Here is a 16,389-nt window from a genome sequence, read left to right as displayed (position 1 = left end):
TTAATAAGTCATCTCCTATTGGTTCCGCTTTTCAACATGACTACCAACTACGGAAACGTAATTCGGTTTCGTGGGGCAAAAGTACATTCTTTCCATTATTTAGACGGTAATAGTGATGAATTACTCATTAAAACTAAATAATCTTTATCAAATACGGATATTGGAAAATATAAAAAATTGCAACAGCTGCCTGTTAAATATCATATTCACTAATTTTCATTATAAGTTTGTTCCTGGACTGAGGGTTTCGTAAATATTTCAACATTCTTTCATCCCACGTCTAACACTGTTCCCAACGTGCCCAACAAAGCTGTCACAGATTACTAGACACATATGCTTAATTCAATGTGGATCGATGTAAATGGCGACACCCGTAGACTATGCTGACACATTGTGTCCCAATTTCATATACTATGCGACGGTAGATTAATCGGTAATAATGTCGTCTATTATTCGGCCACCAGGCCCGACGTCCCAAACAAATTTACTACGAAATCCTGACATTGTAGAGGAACGTCTTCCATATCCAAGATATATGAGAGTGTAGTGTATGTGAACTACTGATATGTTGGGATTTTGGACTTTATCCAGCGTCCTGGTTTTTAAGATAACAAATAAAAACACGACGTTTCGGAAACTGGATCTGTTTCCGTCCTCAGGTGAAGGAAAACACCTATTCAGTTGGGTCCCTTAGAAAGAGCTAGCCTCAATCACCGGACCGCTAGCTCTTTCTAAGGGACCCAACTGAATAGGTGTTTTCCTTCACCTGAGGACGGAAACAGATCCAGTTTCCGAAACGTCGTGTTTTTATTTGTTATCTTAAAAACCAGGACGCTGGATAAAGTCCAAAATCCCAACATATCAGTGTGTTATACACCATCGTCAGAATCCTATAGTAACTACTTGTATGTGAACTAGTTTAATTACTTCCTTCATTTCTCAAGAAATATCAGCTTAAATTAGAATATCCGTTTCTCTTTATCCCAACGTGTGCGCAGAATTTTGTTTCTTTTAATACGATACGGACCGCATAAAGATGACGCGTTCAACAATTCTTCTATTGTTACGCATGTATTCGTTGCAGTGGTAACATTTTTACCGAACCGTTGCCTAGCAACGATAGGCGGATACATATATAAATACACAGACTAATGGAAGGGATTTATGAAGTATGCCGTTTTGATGGGCTCAGGTGCTATGATACATGCCAAGTTTCATAAAGACTGGTTCAGCGATTCAAAAGTTGAAGGCGGGGGGAATACACAGAGAGAGACACACACACAGCATGATAATCGCATAAAAATACGTTTGTTTTTTAAAAAACAAGGAAAAGGCTAATAAAATACGAGGACTGTGTCTTTAAAGGGTCCTTTTGGAACTTCAAACCAGGATGCCTGCCATGACAGTACAGAATCTAGAGAGTTCTATTCTGAACAGGGACACGAATGTCGCTCTTTGCCACAACGTTCAGCTAGCCGTGACGGGGAGTCTATCCTCGGAAGCAAAGTGGCCAGTTCGTGGGGCCATTCGCTTTCATTTAGTGCTACATTAACTGAGGATGGAGTTTCACCTACATTCCACCATACGTCTTCATGGTGTGGGACTCAGACACAGGAAAAAATTTATCCTTATCGGTTATCAATGAGCCCAGTTCATATCAACTGTCTCTCTGTATGATGGAGGCGAACGTTCCTCCGAAACGTCGGTTCACACAAGATCTACACGGCTGTTGTAATTTAACGGAGAGACTGGCGAAAAAATACACATTAATTTTCTAGCAGAGGCGTTGTAAACGTTTTCTTTTTTCGTCACCAGGTCCAGATCAGTTTGAAAATTCATCCTGTCTCTGATTCATCAATGATAATGGTTCTTCCTTTCATTTATTTACCATGTAAACATAAGCTAAAACGACACATTAAGTGTTTCAATAAATACACGAGGCCAGTGACAAAAAAAAAAGTCCGTGGCCTGTAGTCCGCAAGCGAACTATATCCAACTATACCGCCGCTTGTCGGCGAAGTTAGTGCCAACTTTAGTGGATAGAGGGTGTCGCGTGGTGAGCGCAATGGATCCCCACGGCCGTTAATTTCGGTTTACTAGACCGGAGCCTCTGTTTCCTTGAAATAGCTCCTCAATTATCCTCACGAGGCTGAGTGGGTCCCGTTCCATACCCATTACTTCTCAGAAAATCTGGTAGCGACGGGAATCGAACCCGGGACCTCTGGATCTGTAGCCAGGAACACAAACGCGGGCCCACAAGTGGAGTAGCTTTCCAATCTCTGACTGTGATCGCATAAACAAGAACAGTTCACGGGAGATGGGGACGTGACGTCACAACAATGAGTGATTTCGCTTTCCTTGCTCTCCCTCCTCCCAAGTCAACTTCTTCACGGGTTGCTGAGGTAACACCACTTCACCTCTAGGAGTGACGCAGGCAGCGCGTGCGGCGTGCGGCTAGCCCTGCGCAGAGCGGTAAGTACAAACTCACAGGAAATCAGAAATGTGTGACGCTGTTCGTTTTGTGCGAGATCTGTGGTTATCACGGCCGTGACCACGAATATTGCTGTCTTTTGAGGAGTGATGTCGTATAGTCTGGTAGAAATTTGTCAATGTTTCGGAGGAACGATTTACCTCCATGTTCAGGCTATGCTTGCTTGTTTTAATCTTCGATTATGAAAGTGGACGTAGCGCTTTCCTTCGAAAAGTTGTTGAACTTCTACCAAACTACACGGTGTAACGCTTCAGATATCAGTTGAGTATTATGAAAGAAGTGAAGGAGAGAGTGGCGCGTGTTTGATGATTTAAAGTGATCATAATGACACGTTAATTTTGTAGGTACCATGTAGTGTACTGATTTCAGTCAGGGTAGCTCAGTCGATACAGTGACTAGTCTACTGGCTCAAGGACAGGAGAATTAAGGTTTGAACTCCTAGCAGGGGCAGAAAATGTTCTTTTATCCTCAGCGTCCACATCGGCCCTGGGACCGATCCAGCTTACTAGGCAACAAGGAGTTTTTCCTTACTGATAAAGCGGCTGGGGCGTGAAGGTGACCGTTCACTTTTAACAGCGAGATTAAGAAAGCGTGGAGCTATACCTCTATATATGTCAACATGGCGTGGTGCTTAATCAAAAAACGACAAATTTACATGCGGCTACTTTGCTGTTCGCTTTTATGATGGTTATTTGCTTGGCTTATTTCTCGATCCTGAAGATGGAGGCAGTCTGTTGCTCGAAAAGTCAGTGAATTATCAGGTTTCACAGAGTCGCATTCCAAAAGATGTGCTCTTTATAGTTCCGCATTTTTCTCGCTTCCTCCCGCGTAAAATAACTCCAATGAATTTTGACGAAACTTGCTTTCGAAATATTTTTGGTTCGACGAATATTTTACGAGTTATATTCAAGACAAACACAAAAACGCACATAGATCTTCATTAACAATGTTCATTATATTTGTTCGATTTTATCAAAACTTCGAAAGTATCGATAAATTTTAGTAGGACTTTTCGATGTCAAATTTCACGAAACCCCATTTAGCGGTTTTCAAACTGTATCATAGCGATGGACGGACGTATAGAGTAATTTTAATAGGTGCTCGACGACGATAGGAAGGAGCCTAACATGACCTTATCACGAAAGACACAAAAGGTCTTGTTTATATTTCAAAAGCCAAACCTACGTCCTTCTGCATAACTTCAGACTGAAATAGACTTGTGGTAAAGTCAAAAGTAGCCGGTCACGGTAGCCGATCGGTCTAAGGCATGTACTGTCTTCGCTCGCTTGGAAACCGGGATCGTGGGTTCGAATCCCACTCAGGGCATGGATGTTTAGTTTGTGTGTGTGCGTTTTTCTGTGTTTGTGTACAGGTAGAGGAGTCCTACCGAATGTGTAAGATCTAGAAAAACCGAAGTGAACGGAGAAGTTCATGGAGGTAGGCCTAGGCCCACTGGGGCTGTAGTGCCAAGGGGGGAAAAAAAAGTCAAAAGTAAAGTTGTCCCTGTGCTAAATTAATTAAGCATTATGCCATAAAGACGTAAGGAGAAGTAGAGGTATAGCTGCACACATACTTAACCTCGGCACTACAGTAAGGTGAGTGGTCAGCTTCACGCCCCGGCCGCTTTACCCAGGGGAAAGAGTGTTAGGTACCCACATGAGAGGAGGCTGGTTTGAGCTCAGGGCCCGCCTCGATGCTGTGAAGACGATAAGACTCTCTTGCCCTGCCAGAAATGGAACCCGATTGTTCGGTCGTCCAGCACATAATGTAGTCGCTGTAACCCCTGAGATATCCTGGCGCCTTCAATACAATTGCGGGCAGCAGGCAAGTAGAGGGCTGTGAGGTTACCGTGTAGTGTGGTAGAAATCTCAAAATTCAGATTTATCCTGCTTGCTGCTTCCTTTGTTTACTTATTGTGGGCTCACTCTTGGACCCTGCCGATGGAGGAAGTTTGTGGAAATTATTTGGGAGTCCACATATAGGCGCCTGGCGTTTCTTTGTGGGCTGTTTTACTGCCCTCAGTATTCAGAGAGTGGGATGACTGATTAATGATGAATCAGAAAAGATTTGGAAGGAAACGGTCGTAGCGTAATCAATATACCATTCATGCAATATCATGGAGGTACTGAGGAATATCATTAAGAAACTTCAGCCGGGATGAATGATGTCCCGTCCGAGATGCAAACCGAACACTTCTCGAATACCCACTGGGCAACGCAAGATGGTCCATGTCTAGTGGTCTTGTCTGCTGCACGCTCATCTTTCTGTAGTTACAGCTAAGGGCCTGCAATTGTAACATATCAAATTAGAAAGCGGAATGGCCGCTCTACTTTTCACGTTTCTGTGGGTATGAACACAGCCGTTAAATAAAGGACAGCTCCCCTATTCCCTCCCCCCACTTCTTTCCCTGCCTTTCGGACAACACTGCATGACGTATGTGCCTCTTTTGGTGTAGTTATCTTAAATTCAATAAACTTTCAACCCACGGCTCCTTGCACGAATGGTTTTCATTTGGGATACTGTTTAGGGGAAGTGAAATTATGAGTATCTTCGTAGGTCTGAGGTCAATGGACACAGACACGATTCTTTGGGGGGGGGGATATCCAAAAGTTCTGCTTACAAACATGTGTATATAGAACAGTGGTTTGCAAGCTTTATACAGCAGCGCCTCCTTCAGATTATCAAAGATTTCATCGTGAGCCCCCCTTTCTCCCTTTTTGAATTTGTACGTGAATAAAGAGCCGACCGCCTCTGTAGTCTAGTGGTCAGAGTTCCTGCCTACAGATCCAGAGGTCCTGGGTTCGATTCCCGGCGCTACCAGATTTTCTGAGATGTAGTGTGTCTGGAACGGGGTCCACTCAGCCTCGTGAGGATAGCGGCTCCGGTCTAGAAAACCGAGATTAATGGCCGTGGGGATTCGTTGCGCTGTCCACGTGACACTCTCTATCCGCTAAAGTTGGAAATAATAATAATAAATTCTTAATTTCGGTACTAGTTGGAAGTGGGTGGACTGTTTGATGCTCCTCCCGTTTTTACTCCAAGAAAATGAGAGTTTGGGGATCTGGATGTGGTCCAGAAGCTGTCTGGACGCCCTGGCGACGGAAAGGTTCCCTGACCATATAGGAAAATGAACCCAATAAGTTCAGTCTATTAACTCAACTTAAAAAAAAAAAAATAAAAAAAAAAACTTTATGAATAAATCTCACTTTTGTAGGAACCGGTAATTTTGACAGATATATGTTTGATATATTTAAGGCCATAGCAATGATGAAAACGGTGAAAGTAACTTGGGGAGATGTGGACCTATTTAACCTTCAGTGTTAGTGGTCACACGTTGGCATCAGATAGACACGCGCACAGGCAGCTGTCTGAAGAGCAAAACATTTAGCTGGCCCCAACACACAGCTACCATTCAGTGCAGAACCTTTTGTCTTCTCGTCTGCTGTCCAGAAACATAAAAATTGAAATATACAAAACTATAATTTTGCCTGTGGTTTTGTATGGGTGTAAAATTTGGTCTCTGACATTAAGGGAGGAACATAGACTGAGGGTGTTTGAGAACAGGGTGTTGAGGAGAATATTTGGACCGAAGAGGGATGAAGTGACCGGAGGTTGGAGAAAACTGCATAATGAGGAGTTTCATATCTTGTACTCTTCTCCAAGTATATTCAGAATTATCAAGTCAAGGAGGTGGGCAGGGCATGTAGCACGAATGGGGGAGACGAGGAATGCGTATAGTATATTGGTGGGAAAGCCAGAAGGAAATAAACCACTTGGAAGACCAAGGCGTAGGTGGGTGGACAATATTAAAATTGATCTTAGAGAGATAAGATGGGATGGTATGGATTGCACTGATCTGGCTCAGGATAGGGACCGGTGGAGGGCTCTTGTGAACACGGTAATGAACTTTTGGGTTCCATAAAACGCTGGAAAATTCTTGAGTGGCTGCAGAATTGGTGGTTCCTCCAGAAGGGCTCAGCTCCATGAGTAAGTAAGCACAGCCTGCAACTCTGCAGCCAGTAACAGTGTTTAGGAAACTTGTTCTTCATTTCGGGAATTATTTCGCGGCCTTGACAGTATTTCAAGTACACAATGAGCGTGGAACGAGAAATTGATGTAGGAATTATGAATTAGAAGACACTTGAAAGGAAGCAGTGATCGCCTAGATACGTCTCAGCATCCGTCCGGCTTAGCTGAGTAAAACAACGATGGACTTCATTCAGGGTATCCGGTGTTCGGGCCGAGACTCGAAACGAGAACCTCATGAATACGAAGAACTAGAGCGTTACCACTACACTAACTCGCTCCGTCTGTGAATTTAATAGTAAATTTTAGAAACCTGAAGATCATTTAAATTATAAATAAAATTATAATTCTTACAACACAGAAAACATACAGAGGCACTATCACAAAGGCTCTGGATCTATAGCCTGGAACTCTGACCACTAAACCACAGAGGCGGTCCTAGACAAGAACCTCTCTAAATTTTCTAGTAGGTCGCCTAGCAATCAATTAAATATATTTAAAGTATTTCATACTAAGCTTAACTTTCTGTGTTCTGTTTGTTTTGCAGGGCATGCTATAGAGTGTTTGAACTCATCGTTTTTTTTTTGTTTCATTCTGGTCCGTCACACTAACAATTACAAAGGCAAAAACGATACCGTCCAGTGTGACTATTTAAGTTTTTATCACTTAAGGACTTATCTCCCTTACATGTTTCAATCCTTATGGATCATCCTCAGAGGGTATTAATGCTTTCGGAAACTACCATTACAATAGATGTTAATTANTGTAAGATTTGAGGCTTTCACGGCGGTGACTATGAAGAAAGCAGTCTTCTGGGATTTGGCACCGTGTATATGTGGTGTTAACCGACGTTTCGGAGGAACGTATCGCCTCCATCTTCAGGGTAGAAGAAAAATATAAGAAATATGCAAGCGAAGAGACCGTGAGAAGTCTGCTTTTACCGGTTCTCACGGTCTCTTCGCTTGCATATTTCTTATATTTTTCTTCTACCCTGAAGATGGAGGCGATACGTTCCTCCGAAACGTCGGTTAACACCACATATACACGGTGCCAAATCCCAGAAGACTGCTTTCTTCATAGTCACCGCCGTGAAAGCCTCAAATCTTACATCTATTGTAATGGTAGTTTCCGAAAGCACGAGTATTGATACCCTCTGAGGATGATCCGTAAGGATTGAAACATGTAAGGGAGATAAGTCCTCAAGTGATAAAAATTTAAATAGTCACATTGGACGGTATCATTTTTCCCTTTCTCACTGTTTTTATTACCATATTTGCCATCTGCTCTTTACACAAAGAGCTTATGAAATCCGCTGAGTATCTTCAACACAAACAAAACTGAGAGGCCTTCAAAAGAGCAAAAGAACAGTAAACACAGCAGACAATAGACACTTGACAGAATGTAAACTGCAAGACTTCAGGACCGAGCTCGATGGTTCGGCCGGTAACGTTCCCGACTTCATTCGGGAGGTGAACGGTTCGAATTTTCGGCCGGAACACCAGCTACCCTGGTTGATGTTCTTCGTGGCTTCCCTCAGTCCCTCTATGCGAATATCTGGATAGTATCTTGAAGATGTTTCTTTTGTTTCTTTCCTTCAACTAACCATTCGACACTACACAGTATGAGCTACTGGAAGCGTCGTTAAATAATCATAACCGAATTATAACATGAACCTAGGACGCAGGATAATAAGGGACAGACTGTGATTTTTGGTGGAATGAACATTGGCAGGGGAAACCGAAGTAGTCGGAGAAAACCAACCCCAGCGCCACTTTGTCCATCACAAATCCCACTTGACCAGACCCGGGATCGAACCCGTGCCGCCGCGGTGGGAAGCCAGGGACTAACAGCTTGAGCTATGGCGCGGCCTAAGAGTTTTAGTATGTTAAAGTAGCTGGTTTTTGGAAGGATTAAGGTTAGTTATTTTTCCTTTTCAACAACCAGAGTATAAATTCAAACAGATTTTAACGGTAATATCAAGCCAGCCTTTTTTCTGTTAGAACTTTTACGTATATAAGAGCGGTAAAACTAGTTAAACTCTAAACGTGCCATCACCATTATCGAACGCCATCACGAATGACTCTCACGTTTTCGAATATGAGAAGTGACCTAGATCCGCTGAACAGCTTCTCGTACCAGGACACGCGATCATCCACTTCCTTCTATTCAGCTCTGTGGAGGTTTCATGAGGACCTCGGCACTAGATGGAGGCGCGTAGTCAACTTTACGCCGGGTGAAAGAGGCCCCCGTAATTGGATAAGGGGCTGGTTAGGCCCCAGAGACTATCTGGAAAGAAATGGATGACGGAAACTTTTCCTCCTTGCCGAGAATCGAAACCCGACCGTCCGGCTTGTAGCTCCAATTACAGTAGGTATTAACCAAGATCTAAAACTTTAATTTTGTTTGCCAATCACACACAAATGAGAGGTTCAGTTTAAACTAAACAGCTGCAGAAATACCTGCTTTAGCTCGTGAAGATCCGTTTTGCAGGATGGCAGAGCCTCCTGCTAAACAGATATTATATTCCCTGGGATTTCATTGAAATGTAATTGTGTGATATTCATATTGGTGTGTGTTTACGGCACAGGAGCGGCGGTATGGGATTCAGGATTGGCTTGACCTGCTGGCGTAGCGCTCTGCTTGCCAGCCGAGGCCACACAGCAAGGTGCACCGCGTCCTCAGTAGCAGCCCTCAAGGACGAAGTGAAAGAGTACGCGCGTCCGTACAGCGAGGTTCCCGGGCCCAAACCGCTGCCGCTTGTCGGCAACACCTGGCGATTCCTTCCTTTCATAGGTAAGGTAAAAGTAAAGTTTCCTTGTCCTCAACTAAACACCATTCCATGAAGACGTATGGGAATGTGGAGGTATAGCCCACCTCATCCATCTCCCCATCATTTGATGGAAATGAGTGGTAAGCTTCACGCCCCAGCCGCGTTACTCCCAAGGAAAAGCCTCCGATATCCACTGGATAAGGGGCTGGAAGGGTTCCAGAGCCGGTATGGACGCCGTGGAAAACCCTTCCTTGCCCCTGACGAGAATCAATTCCCGATTCCTCGGTCTTCCAGCCCGCAGCCCTTTGGTATCACCTTGGAAGTAAAAATATATTATTTTATACCCGAACTTCAGTGTTAAGTCAGTAGAATTCCTGTTTTGTGATCGGGAGTTCATATCTCTGCCTGGAGACTAATACTGAGATTTTCGTGGGACTCTTCAGTCACATCAGACTTAGCAATTTAGCATAGCGGTATTGATTTAGATCCATACTTGGGAGATGCTCGGTTCGAGTCTAAATCAGAACACCGGCTACCGTGACTGGAGATTTTCGTGGTCTTCCTAAGTTCCACCAGGCTTATTCCGGGATAGTACCTTAAATTAGGCCACGACCGCTTCCTTCCACATCCTTTACAATTCATTATTCACTCTGATGAGGCTACGCAAAGATATCCCAAAGATCGAACCTCTCAAAACCCACATCTCGCTGACGTTTCAGGTTCCCACACAAGCTCATCTTGCTACATTCCACTCAATTCGTCTAGCCATTCAGTTCACATTGGTGTTGCTATACTGTGTTCGGGATGTCTACGTAGTACATGTAAACACAACATCGACCGTCCGCTTCATATTGGCTTACACAACGGGGAAGTACTCTTCGCGCTGTACACACGATGCCTCTCTTCATTGCAGTAGTAGTGCGTTAAGATACAGATAATATTGCGGAACAGTTGACGCGTTGTGAACTACACTCTACTCGCCTCTTCGTTTGTTCACATGTAGTCCGTAGACATTCCGAATGGAATATCGCAATATAGCGAGCGACAAGTGCTCTTGGTTGGTTGACATATGCCAGATGAGGCCGCAGAGAAGTACAGCAATAGACATAGCAATAGCCTCGACATTCCTGTCATCCTCCGGACTTCTTTCTGTAGCCTCAGTGTGGGCACGGGCAGGGGGGCAGGGGACAAGCCAAACATCTTCCTCATCTTCCCCCCATTATCCTGGGTTATTTGGGAAGAACATTGAGGAAAAGAAATAAATATGCCAGATATTAATGACAAAAATTAAAATTATTTTATAAGTTAATTATGTCTCTGTTCTGAATAGTGTAGATAGATTAGAGCGGTCACACACCAACTGCGTCAAGACAAGCATCAAGACATGAGACAAAAGACAGTCTTGCTTCATTCGTGATTCGTCAGCATGAAGCTGACGTCAGCATCATGACTCAGACCGGTGTGCGGCGGTTTCCATACTCTCATTCGTTTCAACTGTGCACCTTTCTTTGCGTCATGGCGCAGACATCGTGTCTTGACTGTTACATGTCTTGAAGCATGTCGGTAAATCGCAAATTTGTAAGTAAATTTTCTAGCTGTCCAACTTGGAAAATTGGTTACCTCCTTAAAAAAAACTGGCTGATCGTATCATTAAAGGAACAAATCCTTGGCAGTATCCTTGGACTTCACTATAATCATCCCTCCTTTTTGACAATTAAACAAACGAAGGATAAGCAAATAAACAAAACCTGACTGCCTCTGCAACATGCATGACATTTTCCTTTGTCACGCAGGCGACTTCAGCATCGAAGAAATTGATCAAGTATCGCGTGATCTGTACCGGCAATATGGTCGCGTTGTCAAGTTGGCTGGCCTGATGGGGAGACCCGATATGCTGTTCCTGTATGACGCTGACGAAATCGAGCGTGTATTCCGCAACGAGGAGCTCATGCCACACCGTCCCTCCATGCCCTCCCTCAACTACTACAAACATGTTCACCGGAAGGATTTCTTCGGAGACAACGCAGGTGTTATTGCTGTGTGAGTACAGATGTACTGAATATTTCACAATGCTGTCAGGATCTACAGAATACATCGTCGCATGACAGGATGACTGATGAATTGGAAGTAATTTGGAAGGAAACGTTCTTCATGTAATCGAGATACGATCCCGGCATTTGCCTGGAGGGATTCAATGAAGCTTCAGTTAGCACGGCCGATGTTTCGAATATACTTAAACTCTACAGCGTTACCACTGGGCAAGCCCGCGAGTAAGAACCATTACCACAATTCTGTATACTTAACGTATTATTGTTTGCTATATGTCTCACATGTGACCGCCTCTGTGGTCTAGTGGTCAGAGTTCCTGCCTACAGATCCAGAGGTCCCGGGTTTGGTTCCCGGCGCTACCAGATTTTCTGAGAAGTAGTGGGTCTAGAATGGGGTCCACTCAGCCTCGTGAAGATAATTGAGGAGCTATTTCAAGGAAATATCGGCTGCGGTCTAGAAAACCGAAATTAATGGCCGTGGGGATTCGTTGCGCTGACCACGCGACACCCTCTATCCGCAAAAGTTGGCACTAACTTCACCGACAAGCGGCGGTAGCTCGGTCAGTATAGTTCGCTTGCGGACTACAGGCCATGGAGTTTGTTGTTGTTTGTTATATGTCTCACATGTGACGTTGTATAGGAAATGATAACATGGTTATGAAAAATAAGTCAAGGAATGTACGAAAGAAAGGGTCTGGCCCGATTTCAAGCCACTGTACCGGAATTTGTGTGTAGCGTATGGAGACAAAATGCGACATCAATCAGAAGAGCCGGTATCCATAAATACTTTATGCGTTGCTACCGAGACGCAAGTACAAACACAGGAAGGTCAACGTGTAAGGTGCTCGTTTTCGTCGTCCGATTTTAATGGAAATTTAAATGGCAGAACAAAATTTAGCCAAACTCGCCAATATCACATATCATGTAAATTCGTTCAGAAGTCCTTGAACCTTTACATCCGAGAACACAGACAGACATGTATAGGAGCATTTTGTTTATTTTTTCGGTACGAACGCGCTAAAAAGAATAATCTGTACCCACACGTAATCACAACGAACACGTATGAACGAAGGGATGTGAGGTTCAACTATTCTTAATCTCAGTACTACATGGAAGTGAGCGGTCAGCTTCATGCTCCGGTTGCTTTACCCCGAAGGAAAGAGCCTCCGGTAGCCACTGGATAGGAAACTAAACCAACACCAGAGCTCACCTGCACGCTGTGAAGAAGAACAACGCCTTGCATGTGGCAAGTCTTGGACCCGCAAAACCTGTCACTATACTGACTGAGCTATCTAGGCTAACACGAACTTTCTTTAAGTACTTATAATCACTACGCAAATTAACTTATCGACGTTATGCAAGAATTCACTTTCTAATCAGGCTGCCTAATGTTAAGAAACAAGGTTCGAACGTCAATGACAACATTATATCCTGTTGCAGCTGGAATTGCAAAATCGACTAAGTTACGAGGTTGGTGATCGAGGGATCAGGGTTCGATAATTGAAGGGATTTTTTTATTTCCGCCACGGATTCGATACCAGCCCTAGGGTGCACATAGACTATCGAATCTTTCCCGGGGAGGAAAGTTGGACGGGGCGTCAAACTGACCACTTACCTAATTTAATGTCGATGTGAAGAATGCGTGGAGCTATACCTCCGCTCCCCATTATGTATTCATGGAGTTATGCTTAATTAAGCACAGGGAAATTCTGTTTACGTTTTTAAGAATTTCTTCTCTTTGTAAATTTAATACAAGGTACACATCCTTGACATGCTGGACTGGCGGGACAATAACACCTTTCCTATTGTGGTTAAATATTATACAACTATTCAGAACTTAATGTAGAACCTGTTGTAATTAAACCAGAATTCTTATAACTTGTTACATAAGCTTTCCTACTGTTAACTTCCCTTGCTTTCTCCCCGTGTTCCTTTCCATGTCTGGCTCTTATCGAATTACATGTCCAGGTTATCGTTCGACTGCATCTTCCACTAATGACACGCACAAATAGTCAATTATAAACCGTTTCCTTCATATATTACAGTACGTGGTAGACAACACATATCCATACCAAATGTTCACATAATAGCCACGATACACTGACGTAAGAGATTACTATCTCGGTCGTGACCAACTACAAAATTTATGTTCAAGCAAAATGTTAACTCAATGGTCATCCGAAATTCAGTAATTTAGAGTTTTTATCTCACCATTACCTTGTTCATTTCTACAAATATATAGAAATCAGACCGAACATAGTGGAGGTTTATATTAAAACAATATGCACACTAATGTGAAATCATAACCGTAACTATTTTTTATAGGCCGGCAGTGGTCGGCGGACCAGGGGTTGTGAAACTTATGGTTGTTTTGAATGTTCCGGGCCTACCCTGCGGTCCATAAAATTACAAAATAGACTTTCTCCCCTTGCACCTGATGATGTAAACAGATCCAGTTTCCGAAACACTGTCATGTTACACACGACGCCCAGAAGCATTTAAACGTAGCCTATAGGCCTATTATTTAACCGTTAGAAACTAGCAACTAACTGGGCGGGTTGACGTAGCGGTACCGCTTTAAACTCGTATTCGAGAGGTGTCCGATTCGAATATCAGCAGGGCCACCACCTATTCTGAAAATTCGCGTGGTTTTATTCAGTCCCGCCACGCAAATGCCGGGTTAGTACCTCGATTAGGACGCAGTCAATTTCTTCGAAACACACACAGAGAAATGGACTGATTGCAGGGATTTGTGAATTGCGCCGTTCAGATGGGCTCAGGCGCCAAATTATTCGTACCAAGTTTCGTAGAGATTCGTTCAGGCATTCAAAAAGTTCATGGGAAGGGAACATGCATATACAGAGAGACACAAACGGCACAGTGATCGCATAAGCCTAGTTTTACTTACTTACTTATGGAGCTGCGCCCTTCTTGAGGAGAAGCCAAATCTGCGGCTACTCAAGAATTTACCAGCATTTTATGGAACCCGAAGGTTCATTACCGTGTTCACAAGAGCACCTCCACTGGTCCCTATCCTGAGCCAGATAAATCCAATCCATACCATCCTATCTCTCTAAGATCCATTCTAATATTGTCCACCCACCTACGCCTTGGTCTTCCCATTGGTCTCTTTCCTTTTTGCTTTCCACCAATATCCTATATGCATTCCTCTTCTCCCCCATTCGTGCTACATGCCATGCCCACCTCATCCTCAAGGTCCAGATCCAGGTCCGAGGCTTTGTGTGCAGTTTCGTAACAAGATTATTTTTTACGTTGAGGAGTTGTTAACCCAACGCCCAACCCACCAGCTGGAGGACCACCACTTGTCGGCTGTCAGCGACTGCTTATTCAATATATTCGCAGCTTCCATCCATACCTGGAGGGCGTCTCCTCCATCCGCAACCTGAGGACGCGCCATACCGTGGTGACAAGGGACCCACCTAACATGGCAGTCCACTTTTATTTCTTCAAAATAAAGAGAGTAGGCACAAAATAAGATGGCCTCTGACAACATAAAATGGCGGCTTGTTCCTGCAGGAATTTAAGTTGGCACTGCTCGAGTCAACGAAGTTGTCGGTTGCTAGGACTACATAGGGTTATGATGATTAGTGAATAAATAACTGAAAAGGGTTTGGAAGGAAACGATCATGTCCTAATGTGAGCTACTACCTCCGAATTTTAATGCAGGATCTGAAAAATATTCTGTGCCATGATGGCTGATCCGCGAGCCAAGATTCGAAAGCAGAAACTTCCGAATACATGGCAGGAGTGCTTACCGTTTTACAGGACATTTCATTGTAGTTGTGCTAAGGTGAAAGTCACGGAACGTTTCCAAAAAAAATCGTCCAACATTAATTTATGGAAGTAAACATTTATTTTAGATATAGTTAGTGTGTTTACCAAAGGCAAAAGCAATGAGCGAATCACAAAACACTTTATCAGCCCTTCTTCTAAAAGACATGAATCAAATTTACCTTTCTGTTTAACAGATAACACCATCTAACATATACTAACTACTAAACTAAATATTATTGTCGGCAGTTTACCAACTTGACAGACAAAATGTTTACATATTATGTAGTTTCACATGAAGTGTAAACTGTGAAACTGAGCCGTTTCAAAGCAACAGCAGAGAAAGTTGTGATCTGATAAAATCGTCTTTCCTTGATTTAACGATCCTTAGTCATGCGCACTAAATATTTAGCCCCGAATGATAAAAGACAATGATTTTAGGCGCGCTCGTAACCCTACCGAAGGCCTTTTAATATTTTTGCATTTCGACGCACTGATAAAGCGATGGGACAAGTGTAGCGATGTTGGTGCAAGATACGTCGAGAAATAAACGTTTTTTCTAGATTCGAATATCACATGTTTTAGGTTTTATATCGATTTTTGACCTGAATCTCCTTAGCACTGCTATGTTTAGATTCCTGAGATGGGCCTAGGCTCGAGCCCTTCATGGCCTTCAGGTTGGTGTGGCCTGCTGGATTACTCAACCTGTTTTTCAAGCGTATCCATGTTCACCGTAATAAGAAAAGACTTTCTCTGCTGACCGCATTTAAGCGACAATTTGTGTATCTCCAAAAAGAAAGCAAAGTCACAACTAAAGCCGCGTGAAGTAGGTCTGTGTGAACAAAAGACAATCTTACTGGTGTGAACTGGAGGGGGGGGGTCCTCTTCGGACAGGCAATCTGAGCTTCTAAGGAACAGGAGGAGGGCGGGAAAAGGTCTCCACGGACATTCTAATTGCTTCGGTTTAAATCAGGGATGAGTAAAACTACCATCATAACTTTCTGTGACATTCAATATTCTGACGCTAATGTCTATACAGGCTACTGCCATCTGGAAGGTGGTAGATCGTTACTGACGTTTCGGAGGAATTACTTCCACCCTGAAAACCGGGCAGTAGATTCATTCGCACTATTGTGATTATAGACAAATGGACGCTAATATAATTCGAAAAGTTTCTATCCATCTACTAAATTACACTGGGTGTGGGCTATTTAATGACGTCGCCAATTATACACCGGAAGTAGCCAAACTGTGGTTCGCGA

General features: G+C 43.4%; 1 protein-coding gene across 1 annotated transcript in view; it reads left to right on the top strand.

The window, feature by feature from the left end:
* The first annotated feature begins 2,427 nt into the window (after positions 1-2,427).
* Positions 2,428-16,389, top strand: part of LOC111871006 (probable cytochrome P450 49a1) — a 25,781-nt gene continuing 11,819 nt past the window's right edge. Inside the window, exons 1-3 of the mRNA XM_023863715.2 lie at positions 2,428-2,472; positions 9,105-9,310; positions 11,081-11,327. Of these exons, the coding sequence (XP_023719483.2) occupies positions 9,115-9,310; positions 11,081-11,327 (443 nt within the window). The 5' untranslated portion in view covers positions 2,428-2,472; positions 9,105-9,114. The remainder of the gene's footprint in view (positions 2,473-9,104; positions 9,311-11,080; positions 11,328-16,389) is intronic.

This window comes from Cryptotermes secundus, unplaced genomic scaffold, assembly GCF_002891405.2.
Source record: "Cryptotermes secundus unplaced genomic scaffold, Csec_1.0 scaffold1522, whole genome shotgun sequence".
Lineage (NCBI taxonomy): Eukaryota > Metazoa > Arthropoda > Insecta > Blattodea > Kalotermitidae > Cryptotermes > Cryptotermes secundus.
This window is presented reverse-complemented; position numbering and strand designations above follow the sequence as displayed.